Source organism: Purpureocillium takamizusanense, chromosome 9 (assembly GCF_022605165.1).
Source record: "Purpureocillium takamizusanense chromosome 9, complete sequence".
Lineage (NCBI taxonomy): Eukaryota > Fungi > Ascomycota > Sordariomycetes > Hypocreales > Ophiocordycipitaceae > Purpureocillium > Purpureocillium takamizusanense.
In genome coordinates this window covers 182772-204242 of record NC_063076.1, presented here as the reverse complement: position 1 = coordinate 204242, position 21471 = coordinate 182772, and the positions used below count along the sequence as shown (strand labels likewise).

The 21471-nt window shown below is 58.1% G+C and overlaps 9 protein-coding genes across 9 annotated transcripts; 4 read left to right on the top strand and 5 right to left on the bottom strand.

The window, feature by feature from the left end:
- Window positions 1–2247: 2247 nt before the first annotated feature.
- Window positions 2248–4691, top strand: HEX1 (Beta-N-acetylhexosaminidase). The gene has a single exon (XM_047990478.1). It carries the CDS (start codon window positions 2755–2757, stop codon window positions 4570–4572), a length of 1818 nt encoding a protein of 605 aa, XP_047846485.1. The 5' UTR covers window positions 2248–2754; the 3' UTR covers window positions 4573–4691.
- A 44-nt stretch (window positions 4692–4735) lies between these two features.
- Window positions 4736–6421, bottom strand: JDV02_008845 (uncharacterized protein; the record flags this gene model as incomplete). The annotated part of the gene is made up of 1 exon (XM_047990477.1): window positions 4736–6421. The coding sequence occupies one exon, from the start codon at window positions 6419–6421 to the stop codon at window positions 4736–4738; it is 1686 nt and encodes a 561-aa protein (XP_047846484.1).
- Window positions 6422–8022: 1601 nt separating this feature from the next.
- On the top strand, window positions 8023–10055 carry JDV02_008844 (uncharacterized protein; the record flags this gene model as incomplete). The annotated part of the gene is made up of 5 exons (XM_047990476.1): window positions 8023–8253; window positions 8318–8618; window positions 8676–8785; window positions 8840–9252; window positions 9317–10055. 5 exons carry the CDS (start codon window positions 8023–8025, stop codon window positions 10053–10055), a joined length of 1794 nt encoding a protein of 597 aa, XP_047846483.1.
- A 489-nt stretch (window positions 10056–10544) lies between these two features.
- On the top strand, window positions 10545–11940 carry JDV02_008843 (3-hydroxyisobutyrate dehydrogenase). The gene is made up of 3 exons (XM_047990475.1): window positions 10545–10759; window positions 10829–11007; window positions 11074–11940. Exons 1-3 carry the CDS (start codon window positions 10708–10710, stop codon window positions 11881–11883), a joined length of 1041 nt encoding a protein of 346 aa, XP_047846482.1. The 5' UTR covers window positions 10545–10707; the 3' UTR covers window positions 11884–11940.
- On the bottom strand, window positions 11912–13810 carry JDV02_008842 (3-hydroxyisobutyrate dehydrogenase). The gene is made up of 2 exons (XM_047990474.1): window positions 12778–13810; window positions 11912–12729 (listed from the first exon to the last, which is right to left on the bottom strand). The coding sequence occupies exons 1-2, from the start codon at window positions 12979–12981 to the stop codon at window positions 11971–11973; spliced, it is 963 nt and encodes a 320-aa protein (XP_047846481.1). The 5' UTR covers window positions 12982–13810; the 3' UTR covers window positions 11912–11970.
- On the bottom strand, window positions 13184–15931 carry JDV02_008841 (uncharacterized protein; the record flags this gene model as incomplete). Its single annotated transcript, XM_047990473.1, has 3 exons — window positions 15804–15931; window positions 15680–15734; window positions 13184–15617 (listed from the first exon to the last, which is right to left on the bottom strand). Exon 3 carries the CDS (start codon window positions 15404–15406, stop codon window positions 13184–13186), a length of 2223 nt encoding a protein of 740 aa, XP_047846480.1. The 5' UTR covers window positions 15407–15617; window positions 15680–15734; window positions 15804–15931.
- Window positions 15932–16164: 233 nt separating this feature from the next.
- Window positions 16165–16890, bottom strand: JDV02_008840 (4-carboxymuconolactone decarboxylase). The gene has a single exon (XM_047990472.1). It carries the CDS (start codon window positions 16843–16845, stop codon window positions 16381–16383), a length of 465 nt encoding a protein of 154 aa, XP_047846479.1. The 5' UTR covers window positions 16846–16890; the 3' UTR covers window positions 16165–16380.
- A 52-nt stretch (window positions 16891–16942) lies between these two features.
- On the top strand, window positions 16943–19214 carry JDV02_008839 (uncharacterized protein; the record flags this gene model as incomplete). Its single annotated transcript, XM_047990471.1, has 6 exons — window positions 16943–17723; window positions 17781–18057; window positions 18110–18200; window positions 18258–18511; window positions 18572–18854; window positions 18908–19214. The coding sequence occupies exons 1-6, from the start codon at window positions 17475–17477 to the stop codon at window positions 19212–19214; spliced, it is 1461 nt and encodes a 486-aa protein (XP_047846478.1). The 5' UTR covers window positions 16943–17474.
- Window positions 19215–20139: 925 nt separating this feature from the next.
- Window positions 20140–21254, bottom strand: JDV02_008838 (uncharacterized protein). Its single transcript, XM_047990470.1, has 2 exons — window positions 20852–21254; window positions 20140–20776 (listed from the first exon to the last, which is right to left on the bottom strand). Exons 1-2 carry the CDS (start codon window positions 21236–21238, stop codon window positions 20156–20158), a joined length of 1008 nt encoding a protein of 335 aa, XP_047846477.1. The 5' UTR covers window positions 21239–21254; the 3' UTR covers window positions 20140–20155.
- Window positions 21255–21471: the final 217 nt, after the last annotated feature.

Below are 21471 nucleotides of genomic sequence, written 5' to 3'. Positions count from 1 at the left end.
AACGCATATATACGCCGTGGCTGGACGCTCGGCGGGGCCCCGATCTTGGATCTCGGGGAACGGGAGACTCCAACGTGGCTGACTGAAAGCGCAAACCCTCTCTCGTGGCCAGTGCTCGGCAAACGACTATACACCATGGTGGTGGCGGTAGTTGTTTGGGAATCCAGACACGATAGGTGATGGAGTGACAAGCTGCTTGCGATGTCAAGGCCAGAAAAGTGAGTCTGCGCCGGCGTGCTCGAATCACCCGAGCCGGATGACGGGCCGATCTCTTCTCCTGCGCATTGTTTGGAGCACGCCACCTGCATTGCCATGGTCGCATCATGTCCGCTGCATGTGCGGCAGCCGTGCATCGGGAGCGCCTAAGCAAAAGAGTTCAGCATTCAACAGGTCGTTTTTGGGCAACACCTGTGCCACTGTTTAATATATCTCGAGAAGACTTGAACCGTCTTTTTACGAATAGCCGTTTGGCGACGGGCCATGACGACACGCCCTGCTCAACGACCGATCTGGGTCCGTCGATTGTGTGGAACTCAGTCGCTGCACGGGCGAAACCGCTGCTAGGGCTGGAGCGCCTCAAGCGGGCTGAAAGGGTTGGTGATCGATTGGTGTTTTTCTGTAAACAAAACGAAACGAAACATGTTGCGACGCGGCGGACGTCAACCGACGCCGTGCGGGCGATGCAGCCAGCGCAAGCAATGCCATCAGCTTGTCCCTGAAGCCCGATTCGGGTCCCGAAGGAGCCGTCAGCAACCTTCAGATATTCGTTGATTTGCGTGCAAGGAGTCACAAAGTTGGGGACCAAGCTGGGGCAATTGACTCTCGAAAGTCTTGATGGCATGGGCGGGCGTCGTAGTGATCCTCACCCTCGCAATTGCGGTGCGCCTCGCGGCGTGTTGGGCACATACTTTGTAGCATCAAAGAACGCACCCAACCGAGGGCAGAAAAGCGAGTCGCCAAAAAAAAAAGGGTGAGGCAAGGGGCACTGAGGTTGGCTCGAGGGCGCGCCGCACATGGGCCGCACATGGCACGACGACGACGACGATCGTTCCCATTGATGCCACCCGGTGGGCGCTTCCGAGCTCCGGCAAGATCGGGCCAGGCAGCGCGTGCGCGTTCGTCCTGTTCCATGCGGTGACGGACGGCGGCAGCGACCGCAGTTGTCACCAAAATGCTGCCATGGGGAACTGGAGGGGCAGGGGTCATGTCCGTTGGGGTAACACTGCCAGGGCCCAGAGCTAATCGATGTGACGATGGATTGTCACCTCTGACGCGCAACCACCATCGATTCCGCGGTCCGGACCGCGTGCCACTTCATCATGGAAAGGCCTTCCGGGGCCGAGATTACCACGCGCTTGCGTGATGCCAGCCGCAAGGCAGGTGGGCTACAGGGTCATCATGTCTCATCGGCGCATGCAGGACGGCCACGGGCAGGGCCGAGGCGACGCCACAGTTGCATCTTGGGCGTCATGGGCGGCCATGGTTTCTGTGGACGGCATGTCAGGCGGAGCTTTCGCTGCCCGATCCGATTCACTCTTTTGCCAACTGTGCGGCCTCCTCCATGGCCTGGCTTCCATGGCCGCATAGGTCGATTCCGGCACGGGTCTACCCCTGGATGAGCATCTCAAACTGTGTCCGTGTAAGTGGCAGTGGCATCAACAAGTTCACGTTTTACCCCACTCTAGCAGGACGCGTGGTTCAGTAGGTCTGCTGTGGCCCGTCCGATTGTGCGCTGTACCTGACCCCTTCTTCCTGCCTGAACTGGGCTGGTGTTCTTCATCGCAACGGCAGGGCATCATTGACGCACGCCTCGAGGCGACCACAAAGGTTACCGCCAAGCCGAGCCATCCAGCCAACAATCAATGATGTTTGGACTTGCACCACGGGACAGACCTGCCATGTAGCACACAACACCATCACGATGAGCCAGAACGTTGAGGCTGAATGTGGCGCACACGCACAGATCAAGAGACCAGGCACGCGCCCGCCAGGACAAGGTAACGTCGCAATGCGGGGAACCACGGCTCAGGCGGCCTTCTCACTGGGCCAAAGTGCCGTTGCCGGCCTCTTTTCCCCCAAAGGGCCCCGTGCGGGAAGACAGGCACAGGGCCCTGGACGAACAAGCCGGACCAGCCAACACCTAGCAAGCCACGGGCCACAGTTGGAGTAGGTAGGAGGTACGTGCTGTTTCTTGGTCCGCGATATTATTTTCGCAGCGTACATGACTTGGCTGCAGGGTCGGAGTCGCAGCGATAGTTGTCCAACGTTCCGATCCCCCAGAGGGCGCGGAAACTGTCGTGGAACCAAGACATGGCACGAGATGACTGAGGGGCGCGTCTGCAGCCGCCCACATCCTGCCTGCCTGCCTGCCTGCCTGCCTGCCTGCCTCACTCTTGATAGTGGCAACGGCCCTTAATTTCGTCGATTTGAAGTCTAATTGACGCTACCGTGCCTAGCCAGGGTTACATTCTACCACAGTCTCCTCCCCGACGATCCCCGCATCATCGTGGCCATGTCGGCGCAAAAATATCGCCAGCAGGAAAGAAAAAGGAAAGAGTGGTGCAACTTGCATGTCCATGTGTAGCATCGGGCCGCCATGGGGTCCCTGACCCCGTGGCAATCCGCGCGTGCGTGTACTACAAAAGCACGCGTCGCGCCGGGCCAGGAGTCGCATCGTCCCTCTGCTTGTCCAGCGAACCCGCCCTCAGCGACAAACAGCGGCCAACGAACCATCAGCAGCGGTCACGGGTAAAAATGCGTTTCCACCTCGCCGTCGGCTTCGCGGCGGCAGCCTCTGCCGTCAAGGTGAATCCTCTGCCGGCGCCGCAGGAGATCACCTGGGGCACGTCTGGCCCGAAGAGCGTCGGCTACCTCAACCTCCGCACCAATTCGGACCACAAGCCCAATGACAATTCGCACCTCGTCAAGAAGGCCTGGGACCGCGCGTACGAGGCGGCCCAGAAGCTGCGCTGGGTGCCCCAGGCTACCGAGGCGCCCATCCCAAAGTTCGACCCCTTCCCCACGGCGGGCAGCGATGCCAACACCAAGCGGGCCACGGGCGGCGGCTGGTTGTCGGGCATCGACCTCAAGATTGACGACTGGTCGGCGGATCTCAAGCATGGCGTTGACGAGAGCTATACTTTGAAAGTCGACTCCTCGCCCAATGTCCAAATCACCGCCAAGACGGCCTGGGGCGCGCTGCACGCCTTCACGACTCTCCAGCAGCTCATCATCTCTGACGGGCGCAATGGCTTGCAAATCGAGCAACCCGTGACCATCAAGGATTACCCCAACTACCCCTACCGTGGTGTCATGGTCGACACCGGCCGCAACTTCATCAGCGTCGACAAGGTCCAGGAGCAGATCAACGGCCTCGCCCTCTCCAAGATGAACATTTTGCATTGGCACATCACCGACACGCAGTCGTGGCCGATTGAGCTGGACTCGTACCCTGACGTGATCAAGGATTCGTATTCCGAGAACGAGCGGTACTCGCCCGGGCGCGTGAAACAGGTCATCGAGTATGCGCGTGATCGTGGCGTGCGCGTGGTTCCCGAAATCGACATGCCGGGCCACTCTGCGTCCGGTTGGAGGCAGATTGACAAGGACATTGTGACCTGTGAGAACAGCTGGTGGTCCAACGACGTCTGGCCGCTGCACACGGCCGTGCAGCCAAACCCGGGCCAGCTGGACGTCATGAACCCCAAGACCTACAAGGTCGTCGAGCAGGTGTACAAGGAGCTGTCGAATCGCTTCACCGACGACTTCTTCCACGTCGGTGGTGATGAGCTCCAGACGGGCTGCTTCAACTTCTCAAAGGGCATTCGCGACTGGTTTGCCGAGGACAAGTCGCGCACCTACTTTGACCTCAACCAGTACTGGATCGAGAAGTCCACGCCTATTTTCTTGGACAAGAAGAACACCGGCAACAAGAAGCGCCGTCTCGTCATGTGGGAGGATGTTGTGCTCTCTGCGGACGCGGCTGCCACCAATGTCTCCAAAGACGTCATCATGCAGTCGTGGAACAATGGACTCACCAACATCGGGAAGCTCACCGAGGCAGGCTACGACGTCATCGTCTCGAGCTCCGACTTCCTCTACCTCGACTGCGGCTTCGGCGGCTACGTGACCAACGACCCTCGCTACAACGTCCAGTCCAACCCGGACCCCAACACGCCCAACTTCAACTACGGCGGCATTGGCGGGTCGTGGTGCGCCCCGTATAAGACGTGGCAGCGCATCTATGACTACGACTTCACATCCAACCTGACCGACGCACAAAAGAAGCACATCATTGGTGCGGCCTCGCCCCTGTGGTCTGAGCAGGTCGACGACACCATCATCAGCGGCAAGATGTGGCCGCGCGCCGCCGCTCTGGGCGAGTTGACTTGGTCGGGTAACAGGGACCCTAAGACGGGCAAGAAGCGCACCACCACCTTCACGCAGCGCATCCTGAACTTTAGGGAGTACCTCGTGGCTAACGGTATCGCCGCGACGCCGCTGGTGCCCAAGTACTGCCTGCAGCATCCTCACCACTGCGACCTCTACTATGACCAGGAGGCGGTTAAATAAACGGGTGCACTACCTAGACGTCGACAGCTTCTTCCTGCTTGTAACTTTGACGCTTCAAATCATGTACATCCTTTATAGATGACTTTTCAACATCAATTACAATCTCTCTGAGCGGCCCGGTTGTGACACCATGTGTAAAGTACCAATCAACTATATGTCATCTCTATTTGTTCAGCCGGTGTGCCCTGTCGATGTCGTTCCAAAACTCACACTGCCTGATCCTCATCTCGTCCTTTTCCACATCCACCGACCCGGGGTTCACGACGACCTGGCTCGGCCCACTGGCACTGTCTGCCTCGTACAAAGGCCACTCCACGGCGTCGCTCTCTCGCAGCTTGTTGGGGTCCCCGGTGGCCACGAAGCTTGCCATGTATGCGTGATAGAGCCTCGCCGTCTCCTTGAACGGCAGGCTAGGATCGTTCCACAGGTAGGACCTGTCGGATGCGTGCGGGATGCCCTTCCACGATTGCGCGTTCAAGGGGTCTGCGGGTGTGTTGAAGCGTAGCCTCCACGTCGGCACGCCCGCACGGGACGTGTGCTGCGCCGTCTGCCGGCTGGGGCAAATGTAGGCCATGTCCGACCACGACGCCGAGAGACGATTGTATTGGGTGCTGTTTGGGGAGCCTGACCAAGCGGACTCGGGGTGCGCTATGGGATCCGGGTACAGCTCGTTCAAGATGGCGAGGTCGGTTCTGTTCAGCCCGGGGCTCATGCGATGCCAAAACTCGATGAAGTCGTCATTTGTCTGCAGGTGTCCCGGGGTATATAGCTTGCCTTCGTCGGTCGTATGGCTCGTCACCAGCGGGAGGTGGTGAAAGGTGCCCTCGGTGAGCGATCGTGAGCCCGCGTGCTCGAGGAGCGCGCCGCCCAACGCAGGCTGCCACGGCCAGTTGAGATTGGGCTCTGCCTCTGCATAGATCTCCGACGTGATCTGTTCAATGTCTCGGGCGGGCGCCTTGCGGAGACAGCTGAGTTGCTCGTCGTCACTGACATTGGTGGCGCATCCAATGTGGCTCATGAGACTGGCAAAATCGCTCTTGTAGCGCGGGTAGTCGACTGACGGAAACGCTCGGGCCGTGGCCGCTCCAGACTGCATGAACGCTCTCGCGAAAAGCGGTTTGCCTCTGCCGGTGCCGTAGTTGTGAAAGTACTGAAACGCCGTGGAATGGGCCCCGGCCGAAAGCCCGCCCAGGGTGATTTGCTCGGCATCGCCGCCAAACTCCGATAGGTGATCTTGTAGGAATTCGAGAAAGAACGTTTGGTCCCGCAGGCCGAGGTTCAGGAGGCCCTGCCGCTCGAAAAGCTTACTCGGGAGGAAGCCAAAGGAGTTGAGGCGATAGTTGAACGTCACGACCATGAGCGGCTCGCGGGACGACGCCACGAACGACGCGCCGTCCATGGACTGCGCCGAGTACAGCACGAAGCCCCCTCCGTGGATCCACACAAGTGTCGGTAGCTTTTGCCTCAAGGGCACGTCTGCGGGCCGATACACATTGAAGTTGAGGCAAGCCTCGTCCTGTTCGTGCAAGTCGACGTGCGCGGGATCCTGGACGCAAGCTGGTCCGTACCGTTCGGCGCTCCGAACGCCAGAGAACGGCGCCGGCGCGCCTTGAACGGGTCGGAAACGGTTCTCGCCCACGGGCTGGATGGCATAGTCTACGCCGAGCCACGCATCGACGGGGCGAGGCAGTGCGTGGCCGCTCAACGTTTGGGTGACCTGGGTCCCCGAGATGGATCCGATGCCGGACAGGGCGATTGGAGGGGTGCTGCGGGTGGCATTGCCGGCGATGGAGCTCGCAAAAGGTGCTAAAACGCTGGAGATGGTTCCCAGGGAAGCGTGAAGGATCATGGTGCGTGTCAAGGGCTGTGAATGGCTGGGCGTGTCTGATGGCAGCAGTGGCGGGGAGGGCTGCCACGATACCAGAGTCTGGTGCACGTCAACCTGGTCTTATCATACTGTACCACCGTTCTTATGCCACAAGGTTTGATTCAAATTTATGTACTACTTTGCACGTTATCTCGCCTGCGCCATGTTGTGGAACCAGTTCCGATTCCGACAGCGGAGCGCTACGCGAATTCGGCCTCCAGATTTGGGACCGCGCGCGGGGCCAGCCGAGGCTCTTCATGACGGTGCGGAGATGGTGCATTGGCGAATGGTGCATTGTACACACGAACAGTCGGTGGCCTTGACGTAGCTGCCCATCGTGGTGGCCGCGCGGTATTGTTCGATTCCTACCTACGGATTATACGAATAATGCGTGAATAGGGTCAGACCAGACGTCATACCTACATACCATAACATGGCGACTACATGAAGCTCCGGCTGAACCCCGCACCAAGTCCAACTGCGGTCCTCATGCCCACAGGCTATTACGGCGGGCGTGGAGCATGCCGGAATCGATCTTGACCCTCGTTCCGATGGCTTGGCCGTTTAGAAGGCGATGCTTCTGGATGAATATGGAAGCCTTTGGTGTAAATGATTACCGGTGGAAACAGGGGACTCGCCCACCGATGGTTGTTGCGTATTGCCACCCGTCCCCTTCCATGACCCCCTGCACTGCAATGTCATGATGCTATCCGTAGAACGAATTCCAACAGTCCGGTCTTTGCAAGGTTGGTCCAGTACGAAACCGTCTTTGACGACAGCTCGTGCTTGCCAGCGATAGCGCCCGTGCGATGCCAGACGCTCCGCGGAAGTCTCTATATCGTATTGGACCGTCAATGACTGATGGCGATGGCATCGGCAAATCTCGAGACTGAAGGCATGTTGTCGTCGCCGTTACTGTGCGAACGATGAGTACAGTGTCTCCCTTTTCTGGATGATGGAGACTTATACACCCTTGGAACGTCCTTGGCCCCAAGTCGATGCCAATGCTGCAACACATGGTAACCATGCCATGTCCCGCGGCGAATGGATAAGCCCCGTCGGATGCAAAGGGGCCGCTATCCGCAATAGTGTACGCGGCTTAACGTAAGGAGTCTTGCCTTAGGCCATCGATAACAAACGCTCGGCCAGGGTCATTGCTAAGGAAGTTTATGAACCGGCGTTGCCTAGTTTCTCCGATACCTGTGGTGTAGGGATCATTGTCAAGATATCTGGCCTGTGGCACCCGATAGCTGACGAACCTCGTGCTACGTCAACGTGTCCCTGAATCATTCGGGTATCCCCCACGAGAGGCCGGGATCAAGTGTAGGTGAAAGCAGTGGAGTCTTCATGTTCAATTGGACCCTCCCCCGGATTCCAGTCTGCATCTTCCCCAGATTCTCCACATTGGGCTGCCAACCATGTGGGACCTGTCGACGACCGTTGGTTTGGTGTGCTCAGACATCAATCTGAGGATAATATTGACCAGTGCCCCGGGTCAGGGCCTCGCTCAAGTATACCGTCAACGGCATCGTGCCCTTGACGAGAAAATCAAATACATGAAGAAACAGCCCTGTGAAGCTTCCATGACCACCACACAGACTGCCATAGAGGCGGACTTGAAGGCTGGCCAGACGCAGCACCGCGAAGACACAGTAGTAGACGATGAAAAGTCACGTCCCGCCAGCGAGGCCAACCTCGTGTACTCGAATACCGAAGAGGAGCCTGAGCTTCATCTGCGCACGTACATTGCCCTCTTGGCCATGCTGATGCTCAACTTTGTCCAGATTATTGCTCTGCAAGGGCCACCCGTCGTTGTAAGTGACTGGACGCACATGAACGCTATAGCCAAGGCGTCGACTGATACAGTCTGGACTGTAGTTGGAGAGCATCGGTGAAAGCCTTCACAATGTACCCGCGCAGGCCTGGGTACCCAACGCCCTGTCCCTTGTTCAAGCCGTCCTGGCACCGGTCGTTGCCTCGGCGTCGGACACGTTTCAAGCCAGAAAGTTCATCATGGTCGTCTGCTGCGGGATTGCCTTCGTCGGCTCGGCCATTGCACCCGGGTCGCAGAGCATATACAGACTCATCGCGGCCCAGGTCCTCATCGGGTTCGGGTTCTCCTCCACCGCATTGGCCTATTGTGTTCCCAGCGAGATCCTGCCGAAAAAGTGGCGGCCGAGTACGTTGACATGGCCCCCCTTTTCGTCTGTGTAAGCCTCGGGCTGACCCTGTCAAGTGGTGCAATCCATCGTCAACGTTGCCGCTGCTCTTGCCTCCTCGGCGGGGCCGCTCATCATCGGCGCCCTCAGTCGTCATGACCCCGCAAATGGTTGGCGCAAGTACTTTGTCAGTCGTCGCCATAACGCTTCAAGGTGTCGATTTTCCGCTAACGTCGGCCAGTGGCTTCAAATGGCACTCTGGGGGGCCTGCGCCATATGCATCTTTGTCGGGTACCGGCCGCTGAAGAGACACACAGTCTACGACCATCTGACGCTGGGGCAGAAGCTCATGGCTCTCGATCTCATCGGAGTCGGGCTGTTCACCACGGGACTCACACTCTTCTTGGTCGGTCTCAATCTAGGCGGCGGGCTGTATGCGTGGACCAACGCCAGGGTTCTGACCACCATCGTGGCCGGACTCGTCACGCTGCTCGCCTTCTTTGCGTATGAGTGGAAAGGCACCAAAACCGGCATGGCACACCACGACTTGTTCCGCCCGGGACCAAACGCCGGCCGCGTCCTTGGGTTGTTTCTTATACTCATTTTCGTTGAAGGGGTTATACTGTTCGCCTGGGTCATCTTCTATCCGCTGCTGTGAGTCTTGCAACTTTGTCTGTGCCCCTCGCACGATCGCATCGCTAAAACGTCTTGTCTGCAGCACGACGTCTCTTTTCGAGCAGGACCTCCTGTTGGTCGCCGGGCGCGAGCAACCCTTTTGGCTGATGGGAGGGGCCGCAACACTGTTCTGGGCCTACTGGAGCGTCACGGCCAAGTCCATCCGCGTGCCGCTGTTCGCCGGACTCGTCATCCTCACGGGCGGCATGGTTGGGTTCGCGACCATCCAGCCGGGAGATTCTGTACGGGCTTGCGTTTTCGCCGGCATGTCTGGCATGGCCTTTGGCGGGCCGCTCATCCTCATCACTGCCGGCATTCAGCTGTCGACTCCACACTCTCTCATCGCCACGGGGACGGCCCTGGCCATCACGAGCCGCGCCTGCGCAGCCACCATCTTCACTGCCGTCTACAGTTCTGCGGTGAGCAATCGCCTGCAGCCAAACATTGTCAGCTACGTGTCAAAGGCAGCGATCTCTGCCGGTCTCCCCGCAACTTCGGTGGAGGCCTTTGTGACGGCGATTGCTGGCAAAGATGAGGCTGCTTTGATGAAAGTCCCCAGCGTCACGCCGGCAATTATCGCTGCAGGCGTGGCAGCCTTGAAGCAAGCGTTTGCCGACAGCATCAGGATTGTATTTATCATCGCGGCCCCTTTTGGGGCGTTTGCCTGTGTGCTTTGCTTCTTCCTCGACGATCAAAGCAAGGAGATGAACTATCGGGTAGATGCGCCGGTTGAGGATCTGCACGCCCGCTCGCATCGTCGGCATGGCACCTCAGAAGCATGAGGCGCTTCTTCTACGGGCAGAGTATCTATAGAGAGTAGGGTCCAGCCGGGCGTGGTCGGCTCATCGGGTCCAACCCCTATTCGTCCTTGTGTGCCAGGTTGTCTCTTAGCTTAGAACCATCACACACGTGCTCTCTGAGGCAACCACTGAGTTGTCTGGGTTCCCAGTATAGATGCAATACAACTCCTATGTGCTATACTGGGCATCCGAAAGCGGTAATCAGCTTCGTGCCGGACATAGGGATGGTCGCGCCAACGCCGTCCACAGAAATATCAACAAGACTGCTGCCGTCTTCGCCGCTGGTACATGGCGAGGTAGACGGCGAGACGGTCGGATAACCTGTTTGCGTGAACCCAAGGACTTCGGCCGTGGCGCATTCGGTGTTCCCCGCACGAGCACGCTGCAGATTCATACCCCTCCCCACATCCACAAGTATGAATGCTGGCCGGCAACCGCTGCGATGTGGGGAAGCTCTGCTTGCCGCTGCGAGCTCCGACCTAGCCAAGGTATACTGTACCAAGTAACGTATATTGTACAACGTGTTGGGGCTTTGCCGTGCAGTATCGACGCAGAGGACGTTTTGGTTCACGACAGCCTCGATTCAAACAGCCCAACCGCAGAATATTCAAGCCAGAGGAACGCATCATTGATCATGGCGACACCCACCTCACCGTCCTCGCCGGCCGACACGGTCGCCTTTATCGGTAAGCCCAGCACGCAGACATGAGCCATGTCAAGGCCGCGTTGCGTTTCTTCTGCTGATGCGGGTTCAGGCCTCGGTGTCATGGGCTACCCCATGGCAATGAACCTCGTCAAGGGGCTCGGCGCAGAAAAGTCGTTTCTCATCTGTGACGTACACGAGGAGTTCCTCCAGCGCTTTCAGAACGAGGCGCAGGGCAGAGCATTGTCCGTGAGAACGGTGCCAAACGGCTTCGAGGCGGCACGAGCGGCGGTAAGCGTGCAGACTGTGGACCACCACATGCACCTTTGCGACTGATGTCGAGACTGACGGGCACAGAACACAATCATCACCATGCTGCCCACCCCCGGCGCAGTCAGATCCGTTTACCTCGATGACGAGACAGGCATTTTAGCCGGTGCCCTGTCAGCCGGTGCCGCTCGGAATCATGAACCCGAACCAAAGCTCATCATGGAGTGCGGAACCATCGAGACCGCCACCATCAATGCCGTCGCCAAGGCCACCCAAGAGCTCTCCTCCAGCAAGCTCTTCAACTCGCTCACCTTCGTCGACGCACCCGTCTCGGGCGGTCCCATGGGCGCCGTGGCAGGCAGCCTGACCTTTATGGTTGGCTGCCCCGCGGCGGCATCCTCGGAGGGGAGCGTCTTTCCCCTGGTCAGGTCCTACCTAAAACACATGGGCAACGAGAGCGGCATCTTCCTGTGCGGCAATGTCGGCGCGGGCACGGCCTTCAAGATCATCAACAACTATCTGAGCGCAATCACGTCGCTGGCAGCGTCTGAGGCGCTCAACATGGGCGTCAAGGCGGGGCTGGATCCCAAGCTGCTGACAGAGGTCATGAATGCCAGCAGCGGACAGTGCTGGGTGACGAGCAAGAGCAATCCTGTGCCCGGGGTGCAGCCCCATGTGCCGAGCACGAATGGGTACGAGGGCGGGTTCAGGATCGAGCTGTGCTCCAAGGTGTTGGGCATGGGCACAAAGCTGGCGCAGGAGGTTGGCGCGAGGACCATCTTGGATGCGCCGACGCAAAGCGCGTTCGAGGAGGTCATGAGAGATGAGAGATACCGAGGCAAGGATGCGAGGGTAGTGTATAAGTGGTTGAATGAGAGCGACAGCGCCGATAGATGAGTATATGCACGAAGCAAAGCAGCTCAAGGCCGTCAGTAGTCTAGATCTCAAACGAACATATATTTGCTAGGATATGCTCCCCTTAGTCTATTCAAGGTCCTTGGCGTCATCCTCCGAGAACAACTTGAAGATTGACCGAAAGTCCTTGCCCTTGCATTGAGGATGCCGCGCCGCACGCTCGTAAAACTCCGACACCACACCGCCGAGGACTGACTTGGCCCCGACCGCATCCCCGTGACTCAAGGCCATGTCCAGTACCCCTTTAGCCATCTCCGTAGTGAATCCGGCCTCAAAGTCTCGCGACGCCGAGGCCAGACTTGACACTCCACGCACGGGATTCTGATCACCACAGTTGTAGCAAGCCCCAGTAGAGACCTTGATGACTTCGGCCAACGTTTTTGGGTCTAGGCCCGAGCGCAGACCCAAAGTCATTGCCTCGCACGTCCCGAGCATGGTGATGCACGACAAGTAGTTGTTGATCTGCTTGGTGGCCAGCCCAGCGCTCACGCCGCCGCAGTGAAAGATGTTTTCCGACTTGCCAAGGAAGCTCAGAATGGGTTTGATGCGGTCGAATAGCTCGGACGAGTCACACCCTACCATCAGAGATAGTGTACCCGTGTTGGCGCCGTGCACTCCGCCCGAAACTGGTGCATCGATGAAGTCGCAGTGTTGGAGTGTCTTGACCTCGGCGGCCAAACGCAGCGACGTCACAATGTCTATCGTTGAGCATTCAAGAAAGAGCTTGTTCTTCAGATGGGACGCATCCGCTGACAGCATGCCAGTGTTGGGATCAGTGAAGACGGAGGAGACGTGTTGCCCCGCGGGCAGCATAGTGATCACGACGTCCTACACGCCGCGTTAGACCAGAAACGCGAGGCAGTGACGTTGACTTACACTCTGCTCAATCACCGCCTTTGGGCTGGCGGCAACTGAGACTGGGCCAGGAGCTTGTGCCAACCACTCACCCAGCCTCTTGTCGGAGATCTCGCAGACACAAAAGGTAGCCGATGCTGGGATTTTGGCCCTCAGGTTGTTGGCCATGCCCCAACCCATAACACCCAGTCCGATGAAGCCATAGCGTTGAGGAAGATCCATCATAGTCGTGATTCAAGGCAATCGATGTATTACACGTTAGTGAAGGTATAGAGATGCAAGGAGAGTGTGATGGGCTTGATGCGGTGCTCCGGGACACGCTCGGCGTCGCGGGCATGCTGAGTCTGCCCCACGTCAGACACGAGAGCTGGCTCTGACAGCCGGTTCACGCAACCGATGTGGGGGTTACAGTCCAGGCGGCGGCGGCTCACGTTGTCTCTAAAATGTCCGCATACATGTCCAGGGAATCGCCAATCACCTCGACAATGGCCCACGTCTGGGCGCCCTTGAAGACTGCCGCCCACACCCGCAGCACTCCTACGTTGAGGTGCTTGGCGAGCTGCGACAGGCTCATCAGCTGCTCGTCGGTAGGTACTCTAAACTCGGTCTCCTCCAGTACGGTTCTGACGAGCGACAGGATCCGCATCTCGCTGTCTGAAATGGCCGGACTGGGGTCCGCCCCGAGCATCGAGATGGCCTCTAGCCATTTGCTGAGCAGCAACGCGCACTCCAGCGAGCAAAGCGAGTGCTGGATTGACCATATAAAGGTCTGCGTCTTGGCCACCAGGCGGATCCCAATCCGAATGGGTATGCTGAGAGCATGGGCGGAGTGAAGCAAAGCGCGGATTAATTTGGGGCTCCGTTTGATCGCGGGAGTATCTCGCAGTGCGTGCGCTATCTGCAGCGGATCGCGCGTGCCCAGGGCTCGGCCGGGCCCGGTGTCCATGTTGAGGCGGATGTAGGCCAGGCGAAGGAGAGCCGTCGAGTTGAATGCGACGGGGCCATTCGGGTCCAGAGGATTGAGAGACGATTCGGGGCTGCGTTTCCAGCTGGACTGCCAGTTGCGCACCACCTGGTCCAAAGGCCGCAGCTCTTCTGCAGTGAGCTCAGGCGAGTCAGAGCGGCATCGAGCTGATTGCCGCACGAAGAAGATGTGCTGGAATATGGCGTGAATGAGCACGTAGTTGCCCAGCGACGAATGGCTCTGCAGGGTGTCGCTGCTATTGCTGGTGAACAACCGACGCAGCGAATCCTGAAAGTCGAGGGGTTTCTGGTGCGTTCGCTTCAGCCCCTCTCTCCATTGGGCCTCCGTAGTGGCTTTGAACAGGGCAGTCGCGCATGGCAATGGCATGTGCAGCTCCGAGTTCAGTATTAGGGGGGGTATGTCGTAGACAATGCAGTGGAGGTTGAAGAAGCAGAAGACGGTGTACTTGGTCCTCAAGTGCGACTCGAACTGAGCCCATTCCTCCCATGAGCCGGGGCGCTCATCCCAAGGGGCCAGGCTCAATCCGTCCTCCCGAACTAAGCTGGCAAGGATGCTCTGTATTGCTAGAGCCTCCCGCAGTATCTCCTTGTATTTGGCCCACGTGGCCATGGCCATGAGGATAAGAAGCGCCTGGGCTGACTGCAGCAAATGCTCCTTCGGGGACGCTGCGTCACTGTGCTCGCCCTTCTCCGACGGGAGCCCAAGTGGCCCATTGAACGTATAGTTCGACCTCGAGTCGTGTTGGCCGTCGGGGCTCAGCGAGCTGGTGACGTTGGAGGAAGAAGAACGCACGCTCCCGTGACCGCGTCCTACCTCTGCGACCCTTGCGTCTCGCCGCCTAATGCGCTCCGTGGCGATGGCCCTGGCGGCATGGAACAGGGCCAAGCCCTCATCGGCCTCGAAGCAGTATTGAGCTCCGACAGCGGCCATTGCTAGAATGAGCTCAATAGAGCATGTCGCGACGCACATTGACGGAATGTGGAGAAATGGGAGGTGCTCGTGGAAGCCATCAACGTATCCGCGCACGTAGCGGGCTAGCGTCAGGCGTGTCGGAAGCCGAAAGCCTCGTAGAACAGCGCTGAAGTCCGCTACCGCGTGCTGCAAGAGCTGCCTGTCGCTGTTCGATATGTCCGGGACGCGTGTTGGGTATCTTATGTGACTGTGTCCGTCCGTTTCCTGAGGGCAAGGGCTCGGGTGTCGGCGACCCGGGCGCGGTTCCTCTGGTTGCAGTGACGGGAGCCTCGATCCCAATCGCGAGAACGAGTCAGGCTCGTCGGCCAAGCCCTCTTGTCGCTCATACGTGATCGTTTGGCATCCCACGTCCAGCTCGTCGCGTGTCTCGCCCCAATCTGGGGGCGAGAGGAACGGCAGCGGCTGTTCCGTGGTGAGCAGCGACGAGAAATAAAAGGACGGCAGCGGCGCATTCTCCAAGAAGTTGGCAAAGCTGTTAAAGGTGTAGAAGTCCATGTCTGTGTCGTCTGGTTCGGGCAGGAGACCTGGGTCAACGACGGGGGCCGTGAGGGGAGACAAACGTGCCGGCTCCGTGTCCTCGCTGAGATCGGGCCCGACGGAATCGCCAGCTGATGCAGCGTCGCCGTGGGCCGTGTCATTCGCGAAGCTGTCCTGGAATTTGCCTTGCCGTACGTCCGTTGCGGTTACGTCCATGGGGCAATCGTCGGGCTGATGGTCATTGACGGCAGGTTCGACGATTCCCAACGCGCAAGCTTGGATGCTGGTTCCAGGGCTTGTCGCGCTCAGCGTTCGCTCTGGCCCCGAGAATCCACCACCACTTTCGAGGGGGCTCGGGCCAGGATGCAGCCCACGGCTGCTGGAATTACTGTTGTGAGATAGTCGCCCATGCCGAATCAATAAATCGCTGTAGAGGCGGCATCTCGGCGGTCAACAAGCATGTCGCGTATTGTGACGAACGGTGCTCACCTTCTTGCGAACCGGGATGGGCAGATGGCGCAGGCAAACGGCCTCTCCTGCGTATCTACAGGGTTTGTTAGCTGGCGGCGTATGCTCCAGCCGTGATCCGGAGCCTCTGTCGAGGTGAACGTACGCGTTCTTTGGTGGCGTTGGAGATGCTCTAGCCGGCCAAAGTGCTTCGGGCAGAGCTCGCAATGGAATCGCTTCGGGGTTTTGCGCCGAGGATACGCTCTGCTGTTGCCGGCGACGGCGGCGACGGCGGCGACGGCGTGAATCGAGTCGTTGGAACGCATTTGGAGACGCGCAAGACGCGGCGATGACGAAGGAGCGGGAGCAATCTCACTTGAGGACGGGGAGCATGTTGGCAACAGGGCTGTCATGATGGAAGACCGTGCGGTGGTGCGAGTTTGTCGTGGAAGGTGCTGCCCGGCCAGGTCCACAACGATGCTCGCCCGCTCCAGCATAGCCCTGGAGGCTGTCACACACTGTAAATTCCACTCCGCACGCCATCTAGTAGTGAGCACGATGGACCGCACTGCGCCATAGGTCCAGTCCAATTGCGGGCAACTGTAAACGCCTCGTTTCCGCCATCACGCCTGAAGCCCGCTGCATACATTCACCCACCATGCGAGGCTCATCATCGCCGACATCGCTTGAACAAAGTCACTCTAGAGAATGAGAATGCCGTGAGAACACCAAAGGTCAATTCATCACGTTCCGCCAGCCGTCGTCTGCGCCTTGCCACCCAGCTCCCTCTGCTTCTCCCCTTTCTCCGCCATCTCATCAAGGACCTTTTCCGCCGTCTTCATCGCCTCGACACCCGCCGGCACGCCGCAGTACGTGGTACAATGCAGGATTGCCTCCCGGATCTCCTCCTCGGTGAGTCCATTGTTCCTGGCGCCACGGATATGCACCGCAAGCTCGGGCGTGCGGTTCAACGCCATGAGCATGCCAATGTTGAGCAGGCTGCGCTGCTTCCTCTCCAGGCCGGGACGGGTCCACGCGTATCCCCAGCACCATTCCGTGACGAGCTCTTGGCCGGGGCGAGAGAATTCGGTGGAACCGTTGGCGAGGGCGCGGTCGACGTAGGTGTCGCCGACGACGGAGCGTCTGACCTTGAGGCCTTCTTCAAAGAGCCTCTTGTGCAGCTCTTGCAAGTTGGTGTCGGTGCTCATATTGGCTGCGATCAAGTTTGCGAAGTATGGCGAGGCCGGTACGGTGTGTGCTGTCGAGCGCGTCTTAGATGATGTGACAGCGTCTGACAGAGGTGTGCTCAGTCTTTTGCCTCGCGATGAGAACCGACGAGCCAGACCATCACACTCAAATTGACTTTCGATACGGCATGTCCCGGCACTGAGAGCGTCGCCATGTCCGAGCCTCTGAGGGGTAAACGCCTGAATGTCTCGGGTGCGCAGCAGCGCCTGCTCAGCATCGATGTGGGGGCGTCCGACTGCGCATCTGGGCTTCACTCTCCCCCACAACATGAAGCAAGCCCAACGGCACTGCCCTTCCAACATGAGGGCCACGCTCCAGACGGTCTAGGCGTTGGGGCTGATTCGATATGACGCATCACCAAGGGTGGAAGCGAGACACAGACTGAATCAGCAACACTCAAAAAGGAGTGTCAGCATGTCGTTGGTCGCCCTGAGGTTCACCAACAATCCGGTTGCTCGTGTCCCATGCCACTGTCATTGAGCAATGGTGGCCTGTGCCTGTGTCTGGTCTCAAGCTAAATATCTTTCTACTGGATCATCGCCATCGTCCTTTCGAGTTTCGTCTCGGGAGCTCATCACCGTTGTTCGCCATGTCCTCTGAAGAGTTCGACGAGAAGCCGGCGCAACATATGGCCGTCCTGGGGGCAAGGGAGAATGGCAGGCCAGACGACCCCGAGCGGCGGAAGCGAGAACGTGCGCTTGTTCGCAAGCTGGACTTTTTCATAGCTCCCGTCATGATGATGCTCATGCTCATCAGCTACCTGGATCGAAGCAACATTGGCTTTGCAGCGACCCAGGGCATGACCCACGACATTGGCCTCAAAGGATCCCAGCTTAATGTACGTATCACCCGACCGCCATCATTTACGTGGGGCTGACCTGGAATGGCCTCTAAGACTGCCGTATCTGTCTTTTACATCTTCTATATCCTCGCAGAGTTTCCTGCCGCCATTCTCGTCAAGCGACTGCAGTTCAACCGGGCCATTCCCGTCATCACTTTCCTGTGGGGCATCATTTGTCTGAGCACAGGCTTCGTCACGTCCTTTGGCCCGCTCATGGCCACTCGCGTTCTCCTCGGGCTCTTTGAGGGCTGTCTTTTCCCCTGCCTGACGCTCTTCATGTGCAACTGGTACAAACGCGAAGAACTCGGATTCCGCATTGCTGTGCTGTTCAGTACGTCTCAACCTAGCCCTTGTCGAGCTCAAGTCTTGCTCACGTTTTGTAGTTGCTTCGGCCCTCTCTGGTGCTTTCGGTGGACTGCTGGCATGGGCGATGCTTCACATGAATGGAGTTGCAGACATGGCCGGCTGGCGCTGGTGAGGCCTCGCTCCAAGCTTGCATCACTTGGCACGCATCGAGCTAACACGGTTCAGGCTCTATATCCTCGAAGGCCTCATTACCGTTGTCTGGGCGGTATGCTGTTTCTATCTCATTCCCAAAGACTATGAGACGGCGTACTTCCTCAACGATGCGGACAAGGCCCTCATGCGGCAGCGAGCCGAGGAAATGGAGGCGTACAGCGGTAGCTCGGGGCATTACACCATGCGTGACATCAAGCTGGCCGCTTCAGATTTCAAGAGCTGGATTCACGGTTGCGTACAAATTGCCGTCGTCACGATTCTCTATGGTACGAGCAGCCCCCATCTCACCCTCCCTGCCCAAGGCAGCCACTGACCAATGCATCCAGGATTCGGCACCTTCCTCCCCATCATCATCAAAGACGGATTCAAGTTCTCCACCGTTCAGGCACAGTACCTGGTCATCCCAGTCAACCTCTGGGGTGCGGCCGTGTACGCCGTCGGCGCGATCCTGTCCGACAAGTATAGAACGCGCTTCCTGCCGTTGATCATCTGCGCTCCAATCGGCATCACGGGCTACGCAATTTTGCTCGCCCCTGTGTCGGCTTCCGTTCACTATTTTGGAACATTTCTTATAGCCACGGCTTGCTTCTTGTGCACTGGCGGGAACCTGTATGGCCCTCTCTGGAACATCATCACGGCTGGTCATTGCTAACTCCTAACAGTACGTGGATCTCGGCAAACTGCGCTCCGGATGGAAAGCGCGCTGCCAGCATCGGCATTCTACTAACTCTGACCAACATTGGTGGCGTCGTTTCCGGACAAATCTATCAGTCTGGTGCGGGCCCTAAATACGTCCTTGGACATTCCTGGTCATTGGGGTGCCTGGGCTTCGCTTGGGTGAATTGGTGGTTTATCAGAGCAATGTACAGGAAGCGCGAGGCCGAAAAAGACCGGCTCCTCGCCGAAGGTTCGGTTGACTCCTCAGAGGAGTTTACGGACCGGTCGCCAGAGTTTAGGTACCAGATGTAGATTTGCTTGCTCTAAACTTGAATCTTCACATGTCTAGCAGATAGTGCAAGGACTCTTTGCCCGTTGAGCTGACTCAGTGAACCTTGCTCGAAGATGCTGTCACTGCGTCCACATTGTGCCCCTGTTGTCTTTCGCATGATTTCAGCTTGCCCTGTACGAGTGTCTATGCTCGCCTCCAACACCATGAGGGCATTTGATCACGCTCCGTAAAGTTGAGACACTACCGCAAAGGCATCTGCTTGCTCCAAAAATGCGCCAATCAAGCCAGCATCTAGACCCCGACTGTTTGGGGGGCGGTCACTGACGGCATCTTTTCCCAACGACTATTCGAGCATCCTATTTGCTTCAGTTTGCCTGCCGTGATGTGCCGATGCTGCAGCACCTTCACCCATGGCTCCAGCTTTCAACGCGCCTATAGGAATCTTTTCGGACGTTAACGCCTCACGTGGCAAGACGGGCCAATGAAGAAGAAAATCATCTAGTTTCATGCACAGCCTCGCATCGTGCAGTTGACGAACCCCTCACCCCGCAATCCGTGGCGGCAAGGTTGTGTGGGGTTGACGATCAGCGGATGACATGTGGGGATCATGGGGTTGCTGACAGTGGGGCGAAGGGGATTCATCAACTGTCAACGCATTCAGTGATAGACTGACAGTCTGTCTACGTTGCGGGGATCCTTGGGCTAACGGTGCTCACGGGGTTGTTGCATGGCTGTGATATCAGCGCGAGCTTTTTAGAGTATGGCACACGGAACGAATCGATGTAGTCATTCCGTGCTCCTGACCAACGACAGCATGCCATACTAGCTTGGTTGCAAGATTCTATTCGAAGCATCTGTGGCTGCTTGCGATGGTGAAAACCGCTTCTGTTTAGCTACCGCAATTCAGTCTATCCAGAGTGTCTTGCCTTCCTTTGCTCCCAATATCGCAGCATGAATGGGCTCAAGAAGCACCAAAAAAGCGCTTACGATTCCTCTCATCGCTCTCCCACTCTACATCATGAGCCAGTATGACCTCAACACCCTGCTCCTCCAGTACTCGGATGCGGTGCAAGGTGGCCTCCGTCTGAGCACGATCCTCGTGGATACAGCACGTATACCCATGCGCGTCGACCCATTCGCCGATTGCTCTCTCCTTGCGGAGGATGCGTCGGTCGTGGCAGGCATCCCCGCCAAGATAGACCCATTGGCAGCCGCCGTCTTCAGTCTGCGTGCGAGCAAGGAGGTTGATATGACCTCTCAGGTGGCCGGGTGCATCGACTATGTATACGCTGCCGTCCCGGAACACGTCGAGCGTCGAGGGCAGATGACCGAATGCGCGCCACGGCCCGGCAAAGTTCACGCTCCGCTTGACATCGCCGCCGTCCAGACATTGAGAGGGGCCTTTTGTGCCTGGGCTCGAAAGCTCAATGGTTCGTGAGCGATCAAGAAGGTCTGCTTCGAAAAACGAGTGCCCGCCTCTGAGGTTGGTCGAGTCTCCAGAGAGCAGGTCCAATGAACCATTGCCGACGACAAAGGTGCTGCGGACAAAGTCTCGTGGCTCACCGACGTGATCCCAATGCACCTAGAAGTCATTTCAGAAGTCAGAAAATCATTATGTACAAGTCTCTTCTCTGCCCCGTGCTCTTGGTTCACCTACATGCGAGTACACCACGTAGTCAATGTCGTCCGCGGAAAGCCCACCCCTTTGTAAGCTTTCGACGACGTCCGGGTTCGTGGTCATGGGCTGTCGGGTCTCGATATGACGCTGAATGGGCGGTGCATAGCGCTTGACATCCCTCCGCAAGCCGAGATCAAACACAATCCGCGTCGTCTTTTTGGTGTTGGGACATGTGTGCTGGATGAGGAAGCACAGTGATGGGACCGTTTTCCTCGCTGCTTCGGCACATGGACTAACGAACTGCTGTTCTGGGATCGTCAAGTGGCCTGCCGACAGGGCGTGGACCTGGACGGTCTGGCCGCCTCCAGTCCCAGGTGCATTGAGCGGGCTGTCATGGGGATACGGAGAGGTCGACGACGGAGGCATTTCAGGCGAGGTACACGCGAGCGCCTCAGGGCATTTGAGGTCTCTATTGATCGCAACGCCATATATCAATATAAGCAAAAATCATTGGCCGGGATCATTGATGCCTGAGCTCACAGCGCCGGTACGAGCACAGGGAGGGCGCATGGAGCCCCCACACGTGAATATCTACGGACTGTCCCAACCCCCACATGGCATGTTAGCGACAGTGGTGCATCGAGCCACACTGTACTTCG